This window comes from Humulus lupulus, chromosome 5, assembly GCF_963169125.1.
Source record: "Humulus lupulus chromosome 5, drHumLupu1.1, whole genome shotgun sequence".
In the NCBI taxonomy this organism is placed as follows: Eukaryota; Viridiplantae; Streptophyta; class Magnoliopsida; order Rosales; family Cannabaceae; genus Humulus; species Humulus lupulus.
Window position 1 is genome coordinate 19,801,087 of NC_084797.1, and position 24,990 is coordinate 19,826,076.

Sequence of the window (24,990 nt, forward strand, 5' to 3'; positions counted from 1 at the left end):
TTTATTGATCCCATATCTAGGTCCGGAGGGGACTTCTCCAAGAAGTTTTAGGAGAACCCCCATACCTTAACAATTTTTTGGGTTTTGGTGCTAACTGCTTGGTTTTTGTTTCCTTTGTTGCTTCCAGGTCCTTGAGCATGAATCCCGGAGTTACCCTTCACCCAGAAGACTTCGTTCAGTTGGGCCCCATTGTCTTGGAAGGGCATACGCTCCCCACGGGCAATGTATGGGAGATGGATGGGGAGAGGAGCGAGTTCTGAAACTACCCGGTGTTGGATGCCCTGGAGAAACATTTGGGAGTGGAGTCGACTCCCGGACTCTTCTACAACTGGCTGGCCCGAAGGAAGAAAAGGCCCATACCAGTGTGGGTGCGTTCGGGGCCTGGAGCATAGGCCATATCAGTGTGGGAGCTATGCTACCACTTCAAAATTGCTTTGCGCGATTCCTAAAGTTTTTGGGGATTGCGCCGTTCCAACTCCTGCCGCAGGCGTACAAGCTGCTTGCGAGATGGCACATCTTCTGTGTGTTGAAGGAGATCTCGGTGCCCACCCCCGTGGAGGTGTAATACTTCTACAAGTTGGAGCCATAGCTTAATGCCAAGGACAAGACTCAAGATAGATTCTACAGATTGAAACCCCAAGGTAATTATCCGGCTCCATTGAGCACTTGGAAGCACCCCCTGGACGTTAGACACAACTAATTCATGACATCCGGGTTCCTCTTGGAGAAGAACCCCACATTGGTACTGGACTTTCAGCGCGTGGGTAAGTTGTTTTTCCTCTTGGCTCATTTAGTTTTCTTTCATTTCGTCTGCCACCCTAAGCATGGAGGAGCTGGACGTAGGGGTCTTTGTGAACACGGACAATCTTCGACTGGTTGGGATGCTTTCCACCAACCAGACGATAAATGCCCCTAGCTTTCGGAGGCTATAGTGCGAGAGGGATCCCATCTTGAGGGAGGAGTTGGCCCTTGTTCACATCGAGGTTGTAGAGGCCGTGGCCCAGGCGGACGCGGAGAAGAAGAAGAAGGATCAAGCTCGCCAAGCGGAGTGGGCCGTGTTCGAGGAGCTAGACGCCTTTATCGAGGGGACTCAGCCGAATATTGGGGCTCCTGGAGCTAGCTTTTCGGGGAAAGGTAACTTGCCTCTGCTTTTAACTTATGCTCCTCCTTTTGAGGACTTAGTTAAGGATAGGCTACTGTATCGAGATTACCTGATCGAGGCCGTTAGAGAAGTGGGGCTTCCTTGCCCCATTTTCCTAGATACGTTAACCCTCATGTACTCGTCTGGGTTCTTACAATATGGTAAATTTTTGGACTTGGACAATATGGGGAACCACATTCATTCTTTCGCCCTAGGGGAGTTGAGTCATGCCCATTCTTTAGATAAGGGTTCGTCCCTGGGGACTTTAGACCTTAATATTTTCCTTGATTTTTGACTTCCATCCCCATTCATATGTTTTACTGATTGGTTTCTTTGTTTATTTCAGGTGATCCAGAAATGCCTAACCCCATGGGCAAGATGAAGGAGATGATCGAGGCTAGGGCGGCCGCGGCCAAGGCTTCGGCAAAGAGGGCCGCCAAGGGCCCAACCAAGAAGAAAGTGATCGAGCTGATCCTTGGGGATTCGAGGCTAGTTTCGGATGTTTCCGAGAGGACTCCGGCGGCGAGTTCTCCCATGGTGAAGCGAGTTAAAGCGATCCTGCCCCAACCTGCTCCTCTCTCGATTATCAACTTGGAGGAGGAACCCTCTGAAAGTGGAAGGGTGGAGAAGAGGGTGGCAGGCTTGGTCATTGGCGAGTCCACGAAGCGAACCAAGGAACTTGCCTTGGCCGAGGAGCACTCTTTTGGGGAAAGCCTCATCATCACACGAGAGGTCTTGGAATCTCCCAAACTTCCCGTTAATCCCGCACTTCCTTAGGAAGGGGACCTGGTCCTTTAAAAGGAGAGGACGAGAATGGTGTCCCGGGCTTGGGAAGGTGGTCGGGACAAGCAGGAGGAGGTGTACCAAGCCTTAACTGTCCAATGAAAGGTGGAGTTTGCTGAGTGTCCGAAGGCCTTTAGCGCTCCCCAACAGATCATGGACTGGCTCGTAGTTGAGATTGGGTTTCAGCCTCAGTTGGGGCAGGACATGGCTCCGTTGGCCGCGGACTTGTTGGCCCAGGTGGGAACGACCATGTTCACCCTTCAGCTAAAGCGGTACACCACCTTGGCCATTTAGGATGCCCTGTTCATCTCCCAAGCCATTCATCACCAAGCCACCGCAGTAAGTTACATGTTCGTATATTCTTTGAGTTTGCCGTACTCATTGCCTATATATTCTCTAACTTTAGTTTGTTTCAGGATGCCCTGTTGGCTCAAAGGAACGTGGTTTTGGTAGCAGAGATGGCGATGAAGCTGGAGACGGCCTAGATGGAGCTGGAGGGGGTCGTTAACCAGTGGGAAGCTGCTAAAGAGGCCCTGACTGAGGAAGCTGCCTGGATTCAAGCCTAGTAAGAAGAAACTTTATCCAGGAAGGACCTGACCATAAGAAGTTGGTAAACAGTCTAGAGGCGAAGTTGCTTCATGTTCGAAGCTTAGAGGCATCAATCAAGGCCCTTCTGGAGGCATCTGAGGCCCAATCTCGCTAGGAACGGGAGAAGGTTGCAACCCTCGAGTCCCAGAATTAGGCTGTAGATGGAATGCTTCAGCTGGAGATAAAGTGGAGCAAGGAGGCTCGCCAAGCAAAGGAGCAGGCTGATGCCATGCTGGAGGCCACTTTTGACGAGGCCATTTACATGGCCTGGCTCCAGGAGAAAAACATGAAGCTCCTCGTCTACCCAGATCTGGCTGCGAAAAAGGCCAAATTTGAGGACAAGGAGAAAGCCAATGGCGAGCTTTTGGCCGGGGCGAACAAGATGAGACTTTTCAGGATGTCCCGGATTAGGGCGAAGCCTAGGCTTGGGCCTTCGTGTTGTAATCCTAGGTTCTTTCCTTTTTGTTTGAACAAGTATTAATTTTATAGACGTTGATGCGTCCAAGACAATTTATATCGTTTGTATTTATAGTGATTTTACCTTATGCACTATAATTTCCATTTTTCATTCGTCTATTTTTCCTTAAAACTCACTAAGTGTTTTACCACTTTACATGAACCTGGGTCGAATGTTGGGTCCTGGTTCCAACAGTCGGGATCACTAGGGAAATGTTGTAGAAGGCATTTAACCTGTCTTGGGACCCGTGTTTGGGTCTTGATGGCTTGGACCATTTAGGGCTTATCAATATGACTTAGCTTTTTTACCTCGATTTTATAGATCGAGCTCCAACGGTCTGGATCGTTAGAGATTTCTCTTATATATGACTTAATTAGTTAACTCTCTTTAATCCTGACATTCATGTTCCAATGTCCTGGACCGCTAGGGAGTTAATAACTACCGTCTGATTTATTCGTCCTAGCTCTGGTGTTCAGGTTCCAACGGTCTGGACCATCAAAGGTTAGTTGATTAGCTTATTCAGAACTTAGGGGTCAGGTTCCAATGTCCTGAGCCATTTATAAGACTAATTTCAAACAACTTAGACCTAAGACTCATGTTCCAATGGCTTAGGACCATTATAGAGGAAATGTGACCAGGGATTTGGTTATTTGAGACCATGTTAGGTCAATTGATCTTTAGGTATTTTGCACCTTTCGGAAAATGCATGTCTAGGTTAGGGATAAGCTTTGAGCCTTGCACCCTATTGTGTTTTGAACCCCCCCCCCCCCCCCCGCCCCCGGATCATGTATGTCTGGGTTAGGATTGGGCCTGAGCCTTACATCCTATTGAGTTTTGAACCCCTCAGACCATGTATATCCGAGTTAGGATTAGGCCTGAGCCTGAGCCTTATGTCCTATTGGGTTTTGTACCCCCGGACCATGTATGTCCGGGTTAGGACTGGGCCTGAGCATTATATCCTACTGGGTTTTGTACCCCCCGGACCATGTATGTCCGAGTTAGGACGAGGCTCTAAACCTTGTGCACTGTTTGGTTTTGAAACTTCCGGGCCATGTATGTCCGGGTTAGGACTAGGCCTGAGCCTTACGTCTTGCTTTGTTGGGAGTTGGGTTTTGCTACCCCCAGTCTATGCGGTCTGGATCAGAATTAAGCTCTGTGCTTTGCATCCTCTTTTGTTTTTATTCCTGGACTTACTCATATAGATGGTCATACCCCCCAAGTGATCAAAGACTGTAATCTCAGGTCACTTGCTAGTGTAAAAAATGAAGACGGATGCGAAATTTTATTTCTTTATGATGTTTCGTACACACCATTTTTATTAAGTAAGAAATCGCCCTGGGGCATACATTGTTAAAAAGAAGAAAAATTAGGAAGGAACAATAGAATCAGACCCTCCCGACTCCTGATAGTACCGGCGGAGGTGTTCTTTGTTCTAGGCCCTTGGGACCTCTGTTCCGTCTAGTCGCCTTAAGCGATACGTTCCCGGACATACTTCATTTTGGATTTCATAGGGTCCTTCCCAGTTTGGTCCTAGAACCCCCACTTCTGGATCCTGGGTAGCAAGGAAGACTCTTCTAAGGACTAGATCGCTGGTTTCGAACTTTTGGCTTTTGACTTTAGAGTTAAAGTGTTTGGCGATCTTTCCCTGATACATCCTCAGCTGAACCTGAGACTCTTTCCGAATCTCTTCAATGAGATCCAAGGATTCTTGGAGTAAGGTGTGGTTCTAGATGGGATCATATGTGTCCCGTCTGTGAGACAGGAATGCCATTTCTACTGGGATGACCTCTTCACATCCGTATACCATTAAATAGGGAGTATGTCCAATTGACGTTCTTTCTGTGGTCCGGTATGCCCATAGGACACAGGACAGTTCTTCTGGCCACTTGCTCTTGCAGGCTTGTAGCTTTTTCCTTAATGTTCCCTTTAGAATCTTGTTCACGGCCTCTGTTTCCCATTTTCTTTAGGCCTTGCAACTGCGGAGAAGCTTTTGATGATGCCATGTCTTTCACAGAAGTCAGTGAAGTGGACACTGTCAAATTTCTTCCCGTTGTCGGACACAATTTTGTGAGGGAGGTCATATTGGCACACAATGTTATTGATGATGAAGTCCAGGGCCTTTTTGGAGGTGATGGTACTCATTAGTTCTGCCTCGACCCACTTGGTGTAATAGTCGAAGGCCACGGTGGCGCATTTTACACCACATTTCCCAGTCGGGAGCGATCCTACCAAATCGATTCCCGACACTGCAAAAGGCCAAGGACTGGTCATCAGGGTTTCCGTTGGAGGGGCTCGCGGGATCTTCACGTACTGTTGTCACTATTCTCATTTGCGGACATAATCAACATAGTCCTTGTTCATTGTTGGTAAAAAATATCCTTGCCTTAGGATTTTCTTGGACAAGTTGAGTCCGGCCGTGTGATCTCCACAAAAATCTTCGTGCACCTCATGCATTATCGCGCCATACCTCATGCATTGTCCATGCCATATCTCCATGCCATTTCTTTCCCAGATACGCATCAGAGATATGGCATGGACAACCCCCTGTGATAATGTTTTCCATTCATCATGACGTATCTTGAAGCCTGGTACTGAAGTTTCCTGGCGGCAGCCCTATCCGCGGGCAACCCCCCTATGGTTAAGTAGTGTATGAGACGGCCCATCCATGATGTGGAGTAATCTATGGCGTTGATTGCGGGGACCTGAATACTGGGTGTGGGAAGATGGTTGATCAGGACAAGCCCAGAGAGTTCTACTTCAACATCCGTGGCCAATTTTGCTAATGTGTCTGCAAACACATTCTATTCCCTGGGGATTTGGCGGATGAAGTATTTCTTGAAGGATTGGAGTAACTTTCGGGTTCGCATCACATAGGCGGCCATCTTTTCCCCCTTTGTTTGGTATTCCCTCGAAATCTGCCTGACCACCAATTGGGACTCATTGAAGACTTCTATATTCGCTGCCCCTACCTCCTTGGCCAAACGTAATTTGACTAACATGGCCTCGTGCTCGACTTCATTTTTCGATGCTTCGAACTGGAAGCGTAGGGCACTCTGTAATTGATGGCCTTGGGGGGATATTAAGATGATCTCGGCCCCAGCCCCATTTTCATTCGAGGCTCCATCTACAAAGACCTTCCATAGAGGCGTGATGGGGTCGACGGGTTCTTCATCTTCTGTGATCCCAAAGCATTCAACAATGAAGTCACCCAGGGCCTGCCCTCTTGATGGAAATCCTGGGAACATATGCTATGTCAAACTCACTAAGCTCCATGGACCACTTCAAGAGTCTTCCCGATGATTTGGGCTTCTGTAATACTTGTCGTAGGGGATGATTTGTCAATACCTTAATGGCGTGGGCATGGAGGTAAGGTCTCAGCTTCCTGGATGCAATCAGTAAGAAAAATCTCATTTTTTATATTAACGGGTATCTGGACTCTGCGCCCAGCAACCTTTTGCTCACGTAATAGATTGGGAGCTGGACCTTTCCTTCTTCCCGCATTAACGCGACGCTGACAGCGTGTTCCGACACGGCCAGATATAGGCATAATGGTTCCCCATCCACTGGTTTCGACAGGATTGGCGCTTGGGCCAAATGTTCCTTCAACTTTTGGAAGGCCTCTTCACACTTGTTCGTCCATTCGAACCTCTGACTTCCGCGAAGAATATTGAACAACGGGATGCACTTGTCTGTGGACTTCGAGACAAAGCGGCTTAAGGCTGTTATTCTTCTCGTTAAGCTCTGAACGTCTTTGTGCTTCCGTAGCGAGGGCATTTCGATCATCGCTTTGATCTTGTCCGAGTTGGCTTCTATTCCCCTCGAGCTTACTATGAAGCTCAAGAATTTCCCAGATGCCACGCCAAAGGTGCATTTTTTGTGGTTTAGCTTCATCCCATACTTCCGAATGATGGCAAACGCCTTTGCTAGATCATCCGTGCGTCCCTCCGAGGCCCTGGACTTGACCAGCATGTTGTCTATGTAGACCTCCATATTTCTTCCCAAATGGGTCCGGAACATCCTGTTGACTAGCCTCTGATAAGTGGCTCCAACGTTCTTGAGCTCGAAGGGCATGACAATGTAGCAGTACACACCTTTGTCTGTCTAGAAGCTGGTGTATTTCTGGTCCACTACGTGCATTGAGATCTGGTTGTAACTGGAGTAGGCATCCATGAAACTCAATATTTCATACTCTGACTTTGCATCTACTGTCTGGTCGATCCGGGGTAGAGGGAAACAATCCTTTAGACAAGCCTTGTTAAGGTCGGTGAAGTCGATGCAAGTTCTCCATGTCTCGTTCGGCTTTGGTACCAACACTGGATTGACTAGCAAAATGGGATACAAAGCCTCCTGGATGAAGTTGATTAAGGACAACTTCTCAACTTCTAATCTGAGGGCCTTTGCCCTCTCCTCCCCTAGAGGTTTTTGCTTCTGTCAGACTGGAGTTTCATTCACGTCAATGTTCAAGGCGTGACATATAACGTTGCGATCGATTCCAGTCATATCCGAGTGAGATCAGGCCAAGATATCCTGGTTCTCTCTGACCCGGGCAATAATGGCAGCCTTGACCTCTAAATTCAGGTTTCTTCCGACCTGTATAACTCTGGTCGAGTCACTGCCACTAATGCACACCTCTTCTACCTCCTCCATGGGTTCTAATGCCTTGTCCGCTCCTATTCGCAGATCCAATTCATCTTCTTCCCGGATCACCCTCCATGCTGGTGGCGGGGGTGGAATCGGATCATCATTTTCCTCTTCGAGAGGCTCTTTACAGACCATGTAAATTGGTCGGGCAGAGATGTGATAGCACTTCTGGGCGCTCTTCTGATCTCCTCGGACAGTTCCCACCCCTCCATTATCGCATGGGAATTTCATGCAGAGGTGGCAGATGGAGGTGATGGCACCGAAGTCGACCAGTGCGGGACAACTAAAGATAACGTTGTAAGCAGTAAAGCAATCCACCACTACAAACATGCAAAACTTGAACGAGCCCTGAATCTTGTTCCCCAAAGTTACGGGCAGTTGAATCTTCCCCATCGGGAGAATTGAGTCCCCATTGAAGCCATAGATCTGCGTTGCACATGAGGCCAGATATGCCTCAGTCAAGCCGATTGCGGTGAAGGCTGGCTTGAACAACACATTGACGGAGCTCCTGTCATCTACCAATACTCTAGATACCATTTTGTTGCCAATTTGGGCATCGATGACCAAGGGATCATGATGCGGGAAGTAGACATTCTGGGCATTGTCTTCCGTAAAAGTGATGGGAAAATTCATCAACTTCGGGCATTGGGCCGGAGTTTGGACCAAGGCGCATACCTCGTGGTCATGGTCGAGTTCGCTGAGGTATCGTTTCTGATCATTCCGGGACGGTGCTCCTAGATGCAGCCCTCCTGATATGGTGGCCACATGACTATCTATTGGAGGAGGCACGGTTCCGGGAGGATATGGCATTCCGGGTGTGGATGCCTACACAATCGGGGTCCCTGAGGGGCTTGTGCTCCTGGACCTACATCGTACCCTCCCTTGGGAGGTCGGTATGATCCAGGTGCACCTAGGGCCGTAGGTTTTCTGGGAGCTACTGGCAGACCCAGCACTCCCACTGGCATTCTGACCCATTGGTGGAGATGCCCCAACTTGATCAAATTTTCAATCTTGTCCTTCAGTTGACGACACTCTTCGGCCGTATGACCCACATCCTTGTGATAGGCACACCTATTGCTGGTGTCCCTCAAGTTCTTTCCCCCTTTGAACATGGGGGTTAGCTTCCGGTAATGGACCGTACTGCCCATTGCCAAGTATATATTCTCCCCGGTGTCCACCAGGTTGGTATATTTTGTATATTGGGGTTCGTAACCCCTTTTTCCTTTTTTGGAGGGTTCGGACCGGTTCTACCCTTTGCATGATCTCTTACCCCGGGAAGGGTTCATGCTCCCCTTCCTGCCCCCGACTTGAGACGGTTGGGCTCCTCTGAGAGCGGCACTGTACCCAACTGGCGCCATGCTGTACCCGGAGAAAAGGGCAGATTGAGCCGGTGTGTACCCTGCTGATGTGGGACCGTAGGCCCTCAGGCTCACGAATGTCATCCCAAGGGTACTAGCGCATCCGGGCGCCACTGGGGTTCTGGATAATGGTTTGCGGGGTAATGGACCCCATATCCAGGAAAGGTCTGGACACTCGACTGAGTTGCCGGCTGCCATCCAAAAGGTTGGATTCGGGCTTCCTTCCAGTTCATAAAACCTTGTGCCCTCCTGATGAATTCTTCCAGGGTGGCCACCTTGCTGCGCTGTATATTTTCTTAGAGAGTGGATCCAGCTCTGATCCCGAGCTGGAGAGCCACCAGGCGCTGTCTGTCATCCACCTTGGTTTTTGAGGCTTCCTCCGTAAAGCGCTGGATATAAGCCCTGAGGGTTTCTATGGGATGCTGCTTGACATTGGCCAGTGCACTAATCTGCATGTCCATATTTATGGCGGCCACAAATTGTTTATGGAATGTTGACTGCAATCTGAACCAGGATTGGATTGATCCTAGTTTAAGTCTCTTCCACCACTCTTCCGCGGGTCCAGCCAGAGTGATCGATAAACACAGGCATTTTCCATTATCGCAAATATCAGCTACAGTCATCAGGTGGTTGTAGTAGGACAAGTGATCTCTGGGGTCTGCGTTCCTAGCGTAGGAGGGTAGGTTTGACATTTTGAACCCTTTTGGTAGTACCACTTCTAGGATGTGTTTATCGCATGGCTCCTTTTCCTCCTCTTCGTAATCGGAGCCTCATTCTTCTTGTTTCCGGACCAAGTGATTCGTGACCTTCTTTAACGCGGATAATTGTTCCATGAAATTTTTGGCCTTCCATCATCCATGGGAACTCTTTCGTTCCTCCTGTCATTGAGGTTATTTCTAAAGTCGCCCCCTCGGGAGCTAATCTTTTCCTTGCGGGCCCGTTCCTTTCGGGCATTAAGGCCGTTGGGCAAATCTATCTGGGAAGTATCGTCTCCTGAACTGATAGCTTCCAGATCTTCCTCACGCTTGTGTCCTCTATGATATTTAATCACAGAGGCACTAGGATGGAAACGTCATTCTCGTTCAGCATGTCTAGTGATATTCCGGGGCCTGACACCCTGCAGGTGCTTCCCCTGTGGATCGATCAAATGATCCCGTCCTTGGATAGGATGCATCCATTCTTTCCTAGGTAATTTCCCTGGGTTAGCCCCAATTTGTGGAACGACATGTGCTTTCTTTTGGGGGTTTTCTTTTCCCATGGGATCAACCATCTTAGCTTTTCCTTTTTTCTTGACCGGGATTCGACAGGCCATCTCTGGGATGTGGTCCTGAATGAGGGATCAGGCTCCCGTTCTTAGGTGTGGGACCAGCGACTGTGTTCCTAGTGGCGGAATGGTTGGAGGATTGACTGCCAATCCTTGGGCAGAAATGAAGGCTTGAAGATCCAGGAGGCACTCTTACATCTGGCAGGTGGCCTCCTTTTGTTCAGCTATCCTGGCTTCTTGATCCGGGACTTGTTGTCTTAGACGGACCACTTTTGGGTCCTCCTGTTCGGGATACATATCTTCTTTAGGGTCAATAGGATCTTCAACCTCGTGATCCAGATCTTCCCCTTCATTCTCTTTGTCTTCTTCGTAGTAACCTTCGTCATAGTCAGCCACGTCCCTGAAATTCTGGGAGTCGTTAGGCAGAGGCACTTGATAGGGTGTATACACAGGTTGGTCCTGTAGGAATGGTTGATTGGGCAATGGTTCTTCATTGCCTTGCTATTGTTGGTGAGCAGGATCAAATACGGTATGCTTGGTGTTCACCATTATTGCAGAGGTTCAAGATTCCCTCAAGCTTCCTTTGGCTCTCAATGAAAGCACCAAAATGTTTACCGAGTTTTTCAGAAGCTAGAATTATGAAAGATAAGAGAGCTAAAGGGAAAGGATTTAAAATATGCAAGTAAGGTTTTTATGTGGACTAAGTCTCATTAACGCCCCAACCACGTAAAAATCTTGCTTGCATATTGTAAATCCTGTCTTTTTAGCTCTCTTATCTTTCATAATTCTATTTTTCGAATAACTCGGTAAACAGACATAAATGAGCAATGTTGTTATCTGCCAACCTCAAAGAGAGCACCTACTGATCAATCGACAAATTAAGTTGACTACATATGAAATACTTATTATCTTAATGTAACTACGCTATAATTGTATAGTTCTCAACTTTAAACATTGTTCTTGGTTTGATTTGAATTAAGTTATATTACTTGCTATTCAATTTATCTTAGGAAATTTTCATATTATTTTAAGATTATCTTATAGATTATTATTATTAGGGGTATTTGCAGCATAAATACCTAATGTTTTACACTCATTACAGTTAAATACCTAATTTTGTATTTTTATGGAAAAAATCTCAAGGTTCAATATTGGTTAAAGATAAATACCTAGTCATTTTTCTTTGCGGCAAAAATACCTAAAGTTTTTAAAACATTACTGTTGACACCGTTTTTCATCAATTAAGAAAGAAGAGAAATTAATCAAAAATATACTAGAGGAAGTGAATAAAAAGAATGTAGACAGGGTCTTTTACGTGGTTCAGCAGTTAAAATTTGCCTAGCCCACGAGTCTATATTATTGACTCTTTTGGAATTCCCTGGAGCTTTCAAGAAGCAATTGCCCAGAGTTTTCTCTCCAAATCTCAATATTTCGGTCCCTTACAAATGAATAATCCCACTCTATTTATAGAGGGGTTTTCTGAATTGCTTCCCACATATTTCAGGAAGATATTCTATAAATCAAATAATATAATGCCATTAAATGCATTAGTTACTATGTACATGGTAATATCCCATAAAATGCGGGATTTAATAACGAATTACATTAGATCCCTTAAATGTAGGGAATTTATAACAATAAATACATGCACACACAGTTGACGAGCTTAGACACTAGATCTATGTGCCTTCAAGACCACTTGCCTGTTACAAGCTCGTCATCTTGGTTCACTTGTGCTCCCAATAAGTAACTATTGTCGAAGCCGTCCCCTTCGAGCTTACAGCTCTCGAGCTTACAGCTTTCAAGCTCGAACAATCTTTTCTGAGAGCAAGAGATTAATCAAGAAATTTATACAAGTATTGAACCCTTGCTATTGTGAGTTGCGAACCTAACTTATAAGCTCGGAGCACCTTCGAGGCTACATAATACTCGAGCTAACGAGGTTTGTCACTTACAGCGAAACTATCTCTGACTTGTCGATCACATGATGACCGAGCCTATTTCGAGCTTACACCTTACGAGCCTAAATTTCGAGATCAAGATTCTCATTCTCGAAATCTGGGTGTAATATTTTTCCCCCTCAAAAGTACCAGTTCGAATCCCATGAGAAGGAAACTTTTGAACTGCCTCTTTCGGAAACTGAGCCACTTAATATACTCGAGTGTGGAAACGCGTCTATCACGGGTTGCTTAATCAGAGTACTTGAGTACTTTTTCACCATGCCCACGTCTATTCGTCTGCCACCTTTATCCTGCCATCGCCACGTCTGTACCTGTCCGTTTGATCAGATACTGAATTCGGCCAATGGTCCAGATCAATTTGATGTTTGACATTCTCTGGGGACTATAAATATGCCCGTATAATCTTCTTCCTCTCACTTTCACGTTTCAGAGAAAAAAGAAGAAAAAACCAAAACTCAAAATTTTCTCTGCTCTTGAATGTTTTCCAAACCAAGGAGGAAAAATATTCTTGGCATCTTCGATTCTGTGAGAGCTTCTGTGGAAACTAAAAATCCACCAAGAAAAAAAAAGGTTTCTATTCCCTTATTGAAGTGAGCGGCTAAGGGGCACTGAAGGCGCCAAGTACGCTATAGAGTCAGAAGGTTATCACGTGCCACCAAGAAGCCGCATATTTGCAAGACCCTAGGCCTCACAAAGTCACTTTATGCCAAATAAGGGACAAGGATTCCACACCGATAAAAACTCCCAAGCAATAGTGTCCAAACTGCCGTAAGGCCCACTCGCATCGCAAGACCCTCACACAAGGCATCAAGTGCCTCACGCCTAGGTCTCGTGAAGATGCCTCGGCCTAGAGTGCCTAGTAGGTGAGCCTCGTGCGCATGGACTCGCGACACCACAAGGAGACAAGCGTCTCATGACCCCCAAGACACCTCAAGATGTCTCGTGTAACAACCACGCCGAGGCTCTCATGGCCTCGCCCCCGTGCACTAGGCGCCTCGTGAGATGGCACGCCCCCATGCACCAAGCGCCTCGCGAGATGGCACGTCTCCGCGCACCTAGGCGCCTCGCACCACCTGCGCCTCGCAAGATGGGACGCCTCTGCGCACCCAGGTGCCTCACGAGATGGCACGCCCCCATGCACCAAGCGCTTCGCGCCACCTGCGCCTCGTGAGATGGCACGCCTCCGCGCACCCAGGTGCCTCGCACCACTTGCACCTCGCGAGATGGCATGCCCCCACGCACCAGGTGCCTTGCACCACCTGAGCCTCGCGAGATGGCACGCCTGTGTGCACCCAGGTGCCTCGTACCACCTGCGACTCGCGAGATGACACGCCTCCGTGCACCCTAGTGCCTCGTACTGCACCTCACGAGATGACATGCCTCTGTGCACCCTGGTGCCTCGCACCACCTGCATCTCACGAGATAATACGCCTCTGTGCACCCAAGTGCCTCACACCAACTGCACCACGCGAGATGACACGCCCCCGCGGACCCGGGGGCCTCGCACCAAGGGTCTCACGCCATGGGTCTCGCGCCAATTGAGGCACCCCTCGCATAGCCTCGCATAGCAAGGCTAAGTGTCTCGCACTAAGAGAGGCGCACCTCACCTTGATGAGCAACCACCCAAAGCGCCCCATGGCCTCGCACCCAGGGCCTCTTGAACATGCAGTCGGGGAAGGTCAGAAAGGGCCTCACAACGATTCTACATGAAGGCAAAAGAGATACGGAATGAGCCCACAGACCAAGAAGAGTTAGAGTACGGATGATACGGTGTCCACGCCAGACATGTAGTGGTAGTACAATAATGGTACATGGTCAAGACTCCCTCATCACACTTATGAAGTTTGTACCCGACAAGTAGTGGAGGCATAATATGGTACCAAGACAGGAGTACTTTTGCAGACCCCTGACACGTACTAGAGTAGACCACCACTCTTCCAACACCACTACCACCTGTGCTATTACCTTGACAGTGTACTCATGTACTATTTTGTCCCGAGGGACCACCATGTATAAGGGGCCATTAAAGCCCAGCTATAAATAGAGCTTGACCCCTCAGAATAAGGGGTTGGAAAATTCATTGTACACTCAAGCTATTAAGCAATATACAAAGGCTAACTCCATTGTTGATTTATGTTTATCCTTCCATAAGTTCATTCTAAGTTCTTTTCTAAATATCTCCATACTTACCTTTGAGTTTTCCGTTCTAATTTCATTGACGAGATTTCACCGTCAACAGTTTGGAGCCGTCTGTGGGAAGAACAAGCATCAAGCCAACATTCTTTCATCACTTCAACCAAAGAAAGATGCTAAGGCGTTCAAAATGCCTACGACAACTACAAGATGATGAGGTTCGCCGGGAGGGAGTAGAGCGAAGGGCTTCCAAGAAAGACCCCCCTCCGCCTAAGCATGGAGGTAGGCCGGAGGAACCTCTTCCCCCAAGGGAGGAGAAGGAAGCATCGTCACCGGCTATCCGGCCCGACGGAGGTCATCCAGAGCCGCCAGGGCATCAACTTCACTGGCCCCCGATGGCACCATGCTCAGGCCACCAAGACTTAGGTCCATCGATGCACGGGCCACGCAAAGGTCCCAGGGTACGCTTGGTAAGTTCCAACTCCAGGAATCACTTCTACAAGGATGAGATTCACGAGTTACATAAAAAGACTCGAAGGCTGGAAACCACGATAGAGAACATGCAGGAGGCCTTAAATGACCTACTGCAAGGAAAGTCGAGCATACCCCTTCCTAAGCGTAAAAAGAAGGAGCGTGAAAAGGGGAAAACACTGTCCCAGTAGACGATGGGAGAACCCGACTTGCCACCAGTAAAACTCCCCAGACAAAGTACCATGAGGGATCTAGATCGAAGAAATGCCCCTAGGAGCAAAGGCGGAGGGAAGACGATGGTCGAAAGAATGAAGCAGAAGTCACCTCAAAAGAGGCGCCCCCTAGCCTAAGAGAAAAGCTCCATGGGAAGAGGTCAGAAGTAAGAAATGAACCCCCCGTGGCTCCCCCGAGGAACACAACCAAGGCAAGGGATCAATCTAAGAACCCGCAAGACTCCTTAAGAAAAAGAGGAGGGAACTAGACATCGAAATGCAGCTCCCTCAAGGCAAGATTATCATCGCACCTGTGGGGCACAAAGATGATGAAGAATTTGACCATGATTCGCCCTTCACAAGGGAGATCCAGGTTGAGTAAATCCTCGCCAACCTCAGAGATCCTCGCATAACTCCATACGAGGGTACTACAGACCCAAAGTATCACTTAGACTACTTCAATAACTTAATGAGGTTAAGAGGGGTCATCAACAGAGCAAAATGCCATTTCTTTGTTGTTACACTTAAAGGTGTTGCGTACATGTGGTTCAAAAGGTTAAGGCCAGGAACAATCAGATCATGGCAGCAATTCTCTGGTGAATTTCTTCAACATCACCATGCAGTCTATGTTTACGTTATGCCCATTACCAGCCTCGCTAACATAAAACAAGGTGAAAATGAAAGTCTGAAGAACTATATCCATAGGTTCAATATGGAAGCAACAAAGGTGGGAAGTTTAACCAAAGCAGAGCTCAAGATGGCTATTACAGCTAGAGTTTGTCTAGGAAGCAAGTTATGGGGTAGCATGCTCAAAAGAGAAGTTTTGAATTTAGATGATTTCTTCGAAAGAGCGCAGAAGTACATACGTGTGGAAGAGGGCCATAAGAACTCGAATGTTGAAGAAAGCGAACCTTCCTCCAGTCGCACTGCTACCAATACGTCTGAAGATACCATATAGAATGGGACGTCGTGCTAGAGGGGTCGCTGACCAAGTTTAAAATTGGACGAGGACCATCTAGCCATAAAAGTCCCGACCCGAGGGGAGATCACCTCAAAAATCGTAAAATGGTCTCAAAGTAGACGCTTGCAAAAAGGGTCTCAAAGTGGATGCTTGCAAAAATGGTCTCAAAGAAGGCGCTTGCCGAAAAAGGTCTCAAAGAAGATGCTTACAAAAAGGGTCTCAAAGAAGACGCTTGCAAAAAGGGTCTCAAAGTATACGCTTGCAAAAAGGGTCTCAAAGAATGGCTTGCCTAAAAGGGTCTCAAAGAAGACGCTTGCAAAAAGGGTCTCAAAGAAGACTCTTGCAAAAATAGTACTATGCCTAATGACGAGAAGGACGCTTCTTGCAAGATATAATAAGCGCGCGCAAAAGTATACAAAAGGATAAATAGAACCCAAGGGGTCAACATATCCTTATAGACACAATCAAGGTGCACCAAAGAGAGACCTATCGAACCACCTTTCGCGTGGGCTCCAAAGGACCTCAAGCATGATAAATAGCGAAAAAAATGAAAAATAAAAAGGAAGAGAAGAGTCTACAAGAACGCCTAAAGGCCTCCTTATAGACTAGGGGGCAAGTGTGGATACAAAAAATCCACCAAGAAAAAAAAAGGTTTCTAGTCCCTTATTGAAGTGAGCGGCTAAGGGGCACTGAAGGCGCCAAGTACGCTATAGAGTTAGAAGGTCATCACGTGCCACCAAGAAGCCACATATTTACAAGTCCCTAGGCCTCACAAAGTCACTTTATGCCAAATAAGGGACAAGGATTCCACACCGGTAAAAAGTCCCAAGCAATCAAGTCCAAACTCTCATAAGGCCCACTCGCGTCGCAAGACCTTCACACAAGGCATCAATTGCCTCGCGCCTAGGTCTCGTGAAGATGTCAAGGCCATGCGCAGTGCCTCGCGCCTGGGTCTCGTGTAGATGCCTCGGCCTCGAGCGCGTAGTAGGTGAGCCTTGCGAGCTTGGACTCACGACACCACAAGGAGACAAGCATCTTACGACCCCCAAGATACCCCAAGACGTCTCACGTACCAGCCACGCCGAGGCTCTCGCGGCCTCGCACCCACGCACCAGGCGCCTTGCGCCACCTACGCCTCGTGAGATGGAACGCCACCATGCACCAGGCACCTCGCACCACTTACGCCTCGCGAGATGGCACGCCCCCACGCACCAGGCGCCTTGCGATATGGCATGCCTCCGCGCACCCAGGTGCCTCACACCACCTGTGCCTCGCGAGATGGCACGCACCCACGCACCAGGTGCCTTGCACCACCTGCGCCTTGTGAGATGGCACGCCTCCACGCACCCAGGTGCCTCGCACCACCTGCGCCTCACGAGATGACATGCCTCCGTGCACCCTAGTGCCTTGCACCACCTGCACCTTGCGAGATGACATGCCTCCATGTACCCTGGTGCCTCGCACCCACGCACCAGGCGTCTTGCGCCACCTGCGCCACGCGAGATGACACGCCCCCGCGCTCCCAGGGGCCTCGCACCATGGGTCTCGCGCCAAGTGAGGCACCCCTCACATAGCCTTGCATAGCGAGGCCAAGTGTCTCGCGCCAAGAGAGTCGCACCTCACCTTGATGACCAAGCACCCCAAGCGCCCCATGGTCTCGCACCAAGGGCCTCTTGAACATGCAGTCGGGGAAGGTCAGAAAGTTCCTCACAACGATTCGACATGAAGGCAGAAGAGATACGAAATGAGCCTACAAACCAAGAAGAGTTAGAGTACGGATGATATGGTGTCCACGTCAGACAGGTAGTGGCAGTACAAGAATGGTACATGGTCAGAACTCCCTCATCACGCTTATGAGGTTCATACCTGACAAGTAGTGGAGGCATAATATGGTACCATGACAGGAGTACTTTTGCAGATCCCTGACACGTGCTAGAGCAGACCACTACTCTTCCAACACCACTACCACATGTGCTATTACCCTGACAGTGTACTCATGTACTATTTTGTTCCGAGGGACCACCATGTATAAGGAGCCATTAGAGCCCATCTATAAATAGATCTTGACCCCTCAAAATAAGGGGTTGGAAAATTTATTGTACACTCAAGCTATTAAGCAATATACAAAGGCTAACTCCATTGTTGATCTGTGTTTTTCCTTCCATAAGTTCATTCTAAGTTCTTATCTAAATATCTCCATAATTACCTTTGAGTTTTCCGATCTAATTTTGTTGATGAGATTTCATCGTCAACAACTTCCTTGACACCGCTACTTCAATCATCGATCGTGCTATACCCACAAGCAGCTTCTGTGTGTAAGTTTTGTTTCTTGTTTTTATTTTTCCATGAAATTTTACGTACTTCATTTATGAATGCATTCAATAGCTTGTTTCCTTAGCAATGTAGTTTAGATGATATTACATAAACTCTGGACCCAAATGTTATCCCAAAATTTGAAAATGATGATGTGGCAATAAAATTGACATGTGGCATGGATTAGTTGGGTGATCTGGCTTAGCAGTAGCCCAATGCATCAATGAATAGTTTGGACTGCGTGAGAGATTTCATAACCAAGCCAAATGCACCCGAGGAGAATACTTGGGCTAAGGTGTGCTTGGCTCGGACCCTAGTCCGAGGAGCTCAAGTGCTTGGTTTGGACCCCAGTCCGAGGAGCCCAAGTGTTTGGCTCGGACCCTAGTCCGAGGAGAGGCCACAAGTGAGTGGCTCGGACCCTAGTCCGAGGAGATGCCGCATATGGTTGGCTCGGACCTTAGTCCGAGGAGATGCCCCAAGTCATTGGCTCGGACCCAAGTTCGAGGAGAGGCCACAAGTCATTGGGTCGGACCATGATCCGAGGAGAAGCCCCCTGCAAGTGTGGCTAGGACCTTGGTCCGAGGAGAGCCAAGATGTGGCTCAGACCTTGGTCTGAGGAGTGCCCCTAAGATGTGGCTCGGACCCTAGTCCGAGGAGAGGCCAAATGGTTGGCTCGGACCCTAGTCCGAGGAGAAGCCAGGTGGTTGGCTCGGACCCTAGTCCGAGGAGAGGCCACAAGAAGTGTGGCTCGGACCTTAGTCCGAGGAGGGCCAAGGAAGGAGTGGCTCGGACCCTAGTCCGAGGAGCCCCAATGCGTGTGTTCGAATCTTGGTCCGAGGAAAGTAAGGGATATGGTCCGTATGCAGGTGTCCAGCATGCATATGTCCGAGCAGAAGACGATATTCATCAAACAAATGGACCAGACTACGTCAAATTCCCAGAAACGGCTTCAGCAAGAATCGGTCTGGGCATCGCGGGAATCTCTCATTCCTCACTCAAATTGAGGAATCTGTTGTATTTTGAATATTTTGTGTAATTTAAATATAATATAAATAAAAGAATATCTCGATTGTAGAGGGATATCAGTTTAGAATCCCAAGCCTATAAATAGGGGGTTAATGGGATCAGAAAGGGACTTTTGGCAATTTGAGATTTTTGGTGTTGACTGTGTTTTTAGCCAACGACGTGAGAACGTCAAAAGTCCCTATCTGATCCCAGACCCAATCTCAAATTGCCAAAAGTCCCTTTCTGATCCCATTAACCCCCTATTTATAGGCTTGGGATTCTAAACTGATATCCCTCTAGAATCGGGATATTCTTTTATTTATATTATATTTAAATTACACAAAATATTCAAAATACAACAGATTCCTCAATTTGAGTGAGGAATGAGAGATTCCCGCGGTGCCCAGATCGATTCTTGCTGAAGCCGTTTCTGGGAATTTGACGTAGTCTGGTCCATTTGTTTGATGAATATCGTCTTCTGGTCGGACATATGCATGCTGGACACCTGCATACGGACCATATCCCTTACTCTCCTCGGACCAAGATCCGAACACACGCATTGGGGCTCCTCGGACTAGGGTCCGAGCCACTCCTTCCTTGGCCCTCCTCGGACTAAGGTCTGAGCCACACTTCATGTGGCCTCTCCTCGGACTAGGGACCGAGCCAACCACCTGGCTTCTCCTCGGACTAGGGTCCAAGCCAACCATTTGGCCTCTCCTCGGACTAGGGTCTGAGCCACATCTTAGGGGCACTCCTCGGACCAAGGTCCGAGCCATACCTTGGCTCTCCTCGGACCAAGGTCCTAGCCACACTTGCATGGGGCTTCTCCTCGGATCATGGTCTGACCCAATGACTTGTGGCCTCTCCTCGGACTTGGGTCCGAGCCAATGACTTGGGGCATCTCCTCGGACTAAGGTCCGAGCCAACCATATGCGGCATCTCCTCGGACTAGGGTCCGAGCCACTCACTTGTGGCCTCTCCTCGGACTAGGGTCCGAGCCAAACACTTGGGCTCCTCAGACTCGGGTCCAAACCAAGCACTTGAGCTCCTCGGACTAGGGTCCGAGCCAAGCACACCTTAGCCCAAGTATTCTCCTCGGGTGCATTTGGCTTGGTTATGACATCTCTCACGCAGTCCAAACTATTCATTGATGCATTGGGCTACTGCTAAGCCAGATCACCCAACTAATCCTTGCCACATGTCAATTTTATTGCCACATCATCATTTTCAAATTTTGGGATAACAGAGTTCAACGAGCTCAAGGGTTCGCTCTCCCATGGCTCGTCGTCACGAACGCCCGTGCTCAGGAAATGAAGCAAACGACGAGGCATCGAGCTCGAGTGACGGAGGTAAAGTCATCCTCAGCTCGAATTTGTGGTCTCCTTCCCTACTAAAACATAAACCCAACACTTTGATCCTATTCCCAGATTCCAGGGATAATTTCCATGTATGGTCTTGGGTAGACGAGAGGGTCCATAGGTTTGATGGTTGGTTAAGCAGATTCCAAACTATGTATCATTTAAATGAAGTTTGGGATGGGGTAGCCATTCAATACAAGACAAATGAATACAGAGACCTTTCGAGGCTATCTCCCACATATAGGGAAGGAACTCCCCTAGCCTCCTCTAAAGATAGGGGGATTACATGGTCGCCGAGCACAAGCTCGGGGGAGAGTTCCAGTTAGTTTTCTTGTCACTTGAACCTTTGTTTCTTTTTAGTATTTTAAACTCATTAACAAGCGTGCAACTTGTATATGTAAGTGATATGGAGTCCGATCTCGACAACGTGCTCATTCGTCGCTCAGGATCGAAATAGAGCAAACGCCTGAGGGCGTCACAGAGAGCGGGATGACCTTCTAAAGTCCCGAAAAGGACTGAGACGACCCCTCCTCCTCCGGGCTCCCAAGGCCCGAGCCAAGACGCTGTCGCAGACCCCGAGGTCGGGATTCCTGCCGAGGTCATTCTCCCCTGCCTCCTGTTATCCAAGCCTCCCAAAAAACCGCGCCAACTCCAAAGAAGCCGGTTCCAACTCATGAGCATCTGTTGTTGATTTTGACTCACTCTAGTGAGTATGTGATCGACAATGCCGCGGGGAAACATGGAGCCACACTTGGCTCGGACATTTTGTCTCGGGTGGGCCAAAACTTCAGCAATCTCGGCGCTCCTCATTGGAAGTTCCTAAACAACTGCCAAGACACCAAGACTCTTTACGACAAGGGTAGGCTCATCTCCTCGGTAATTTTCTCTTTTTACTTTGTCATGTTGTCTGTTGAGTTTATTTGGTATATGTTCTAATCCAATTTGTTTGTGTATAGGCCCCCATTGCATTTGCTCAGCTGAACTACAAGCTGAACAATGAAGTCCAATCGAGCATGTCCTATGCTCAGGAATCGAAGAATCTCCAAATCAAGCTCGCTGACGAGCTTAATGCTACAAAGTCAAAGTTGGAGGCTAAGATTAAGGAGAAGGACTCGAGAATCAAGGAGCCTGAAGAGCTAAATGCAAATCTCAAGGAGGAGGAGAAGGCTACCTTTGACATAATCGAGGGTGAAAAGGCTTGCCTCCTTGAAGAATTCCATCAAAAGGAGGATCGCGCAGTTGATATGACCATGTATAGAATTCGGGCCAACAATGCCGACCTTGATACAAGATTCTTCGATACTCTCAAGGATGAATTCCTGGCAAGGTGGCAAGCTCGTTTGGAGGCGGAGGATGCCAAGGAGGAGGCTGAGAAGGCAAAGGAGAAAGATACTGCTGGGGGGGATGCTTTTGCTTCATAGAAGTGAGGCCATGGGCTGCGTCCCATTAATATTTTTGTAACTTTTAACTTTTTTTTTTATGCCCTTGGGGCAAAGATAATTTACAACTCGTATAAGGGTTATTTTATGTTTTTTCAAACTTTTATGTTCGAAATTTTTTATATACTTAATTTTATATTAAGTTTTTACTTTAATATTTTTGCTTTTACATTTCTAGGTCGAAATATTTTGAGCATCTTATATTAAATGTTTGTCTTTATGTTTGTTTATTCATACAAACACTATTGGATTTAAGCTCGAGTTCCAATGCATTCATGCACAATTTACTCGATGCATCCATGTCCAATCTCGTTATTTGTCAAGATCGGACCTTACTTTTACCATGCACTCGAAAGTACTTATATGGCATGTAAGATAGGTAGTTTCGTTATATCTTGCTTTTGTAGTCACTTTTCCTCTTCCTCGAGTAGCTCCTCAAGGTTGTGAGGTCAAAACTATCTTTTTGCAAAATATTCTAGCCTCGATCTCGACTTAGCTCGAAGTAGGTTTATTTATACTCCAACTTTTGTCGATTATTTTTAGTTGGTTTGTTCCAAACTTATTTAGGTCGTGTTTGGTTTGTAATCCATACACTTGTAATTTTGGTAATCTGGTTATGTCCATATCATATTATCTTGCGTATCTAGTCATATCCAGGCACTTTTATTTTTTAATAATCTGGTTACGTTCAGATTGTCTTAGCTTGATTTTAATAATCTGGTTATGTTCAGATTGTCTTAGCTCGCGCATCTGGTTATATTCAGACTGCTCTGGCTTATGTATACACTTATAACCTCTATTTTGGGCTAGTGATCCAGACATGTTTGCTAGTTTTCGTGTATGCAACATTTTTATGTCGGGTTAACCATCCAGACATTTTTATTTTATGTTATTTATTTTTTCAAACTTATGATATTATTGTATACCATTGATGCCCCCTTAATATCCTATGAGTGTGACCATAGGTTATTAAATTAAGAGACTTTGCAAAAAATACAACATTTAATAAAGGAAATAACTTTTGATCAAAGTTGAACACTTTATTAATAAATTTTTTGAAAAATAAACAAGCTTGGTTACAATAAAACATCATTCCTACACTACTGATAGTAAGGTCATAGATGTTCACTATTCCAAGCTTGCGGTACCGATTCTTTGTTTAATCTAGCCAATTTATATACTCCTGGTTGAATAATGGATTCAATCTGGTAAGGTCCTTCCCAGTTAGGTCCGAGTACTCCAGCAAACGGATCCCTTGTAGCTAGGAATACACGTCTTAATACAAAGTCTCCCAATCCAAATTTTCTATCTCGAACCTTTCTATTGAAATATTGGGTAGCTCGCTGCTGATATGCCGCATTCTTCAGTTGAACTTCATCTCATCTTTCTTCAATAAGGTCCAGACTTTCTTCGGGCTGGGATTGGTGCGAGGATTAATCGTAAGCATGGCTCTGAATTGTGGGTATTTCAACCGCAATTGGTAACATGGCTTCGCATCCATATGCCAGGGAAAAGAGGGTATGCCCTGTGGAAGTGCGAGCTGTGGTTCGATAAGCCCACAAAACCTGAGGTAACTCCTCGGGCCATTTTCCTATAGCCTCCTCTAGCCTTTTTTTATGGAGCTCTTAAAAGTTTTGTTGACTGCTTCGACCTGACCATTTTCTTGGTGATGTGCTATGGAGGAGAAGCTTTTTATTATTCCATTTTTCTCACAAAAATGGGCAAATAACTCACTGTCGAACTGGGTACTGTTGTCTGACATTATCTCTCTAGGCATTCCGTATTGGCAGATAATGTTTTTTACCACAAAGTCTAGAACTTTTTTCGAGGTAATTGTGGCCAGGGGTTCAGCCTCGGTCTATTTTGTAAAATAATCGATTGCGACCACTGCATACTTTACTCCACCTTTGCCAGTTGGTAACGAGCCTATGAGATCGATTCCCCATACCGCAAATGGCCATGGGGAGGTCATCATGGTTAGCTCGGTTGGTGGAGCTCGTGGAATTGTGGCGAGTCGCTGGCATTTATCACATTTCTTAACATACTCAAATGCATCTGCTTTGACAGTGGGCCAAAAATATCCTTGTCTTATAACTTTTTTTTTTTTTGGACAGACTATGCCCCCAGTGTGATCTCCACAAAATCCTTCATGAATTTCTTCTAGAATTTTCTTTGCCTCAGGTGGAGTTACACATTGGAGTAGTGGCATAGAATATCCTCTTCGATACAACCTTCGGTCCACAATAGCGTATCTCAGAATCTGATACATCAATTTTCGAGCCTCGTTCCGCTCTGCTGGGAGAATGGCGGTTTCGAGGTAATCGACTATTGGGATCATCCAGGTCAGTTGGGAGTCAATCATGCACACGTCTTCTTTGTCAAACTCACTGATACTGGGGGTCGATAGAAATTCTATTGGGACCATGTCCGCATTTGAATTTTTCTCTCGGGGAACCTGCTCTATGGCGTAGAATTCAAATTTTCCGAGTGCAGCCTTGGCTTTTTCTAAATATGCAGCCATCCTTATGCCACGAGGCTTTGCTTTGAGTTCCTTGGCTATTCGAATTCCTACCAATAATGTTTCATATTCAGCCTCGTTATTGAACGCTTCGAAGGTGAATCTCAAGGCGGAATGAAAACGACTTCCCGCTGGAGTGATTAGTATGATTCCTGGCCCCGATCCAGTTTCATTGGATGATCTGTCGACATAAAGTTTCCACAGCTCGCGGGCTAGGGTTATAACTTCATCATTGGATACTCCAGCACATTCTACAATGAAATCTACTAGGGCTTTTCCTTTTATGGTCGTTCTCGGGTGATATGTGATCTCGAACTTTCCGAGTTCGACCGCCCACTTTAACAATCTATCCGAGGCTTCTGGTTTAGACAAAACTTGCCACAGTGG

At 47.1% G+C, this 24,990-nt stretch overlaps 1 protein-coding gene across 1 annotated transcript; it reads right to left on the reverse strand.

Moving 5' to 3' along the window:
* Positions 1-7,070: 7,070 nt before the first annotated feature.
* On the reverse strand, positions 7,071-8,420 carry LOC133778922 (uncharacterized). Its single transcript, XM_062218933.1, has 2 exons — positions 7,512-8,420; positions 7,071-7,397 (listed from the first exon to the last, which is right to left on the reverse strand). The coding sequence occupies exons 1-2, from the start codon at positions 8,418-8,420 to the stop codon at positions 7,071-7,073; spliced, it is 1,236 nt and encodes a 411-aa protein (XP_062074917.1).
* Between the last annotated feature and the right edge of the window lie 16,570 nt (positions 8,421-24,990).

What these genes read in the sequence shown, in the direction of transcription:
- LOC133778922 (XM_062218933.1), bottom strand. Translation starts at nt 8,420, where the DNA reads ATGCCATATCCTCCCGGAACCGTGCCTCCTCCAATAGATAGTCATGTG. An exon ending in AGGCTGCCATTATTGCCCGG is followed by an intron (nt 7,398 to 7,511) that starts GTCAGAGAGAAC and finishes CCAGTCTGACAG; the next exon opens with AAGCAAAAACCTCTAGGGGA.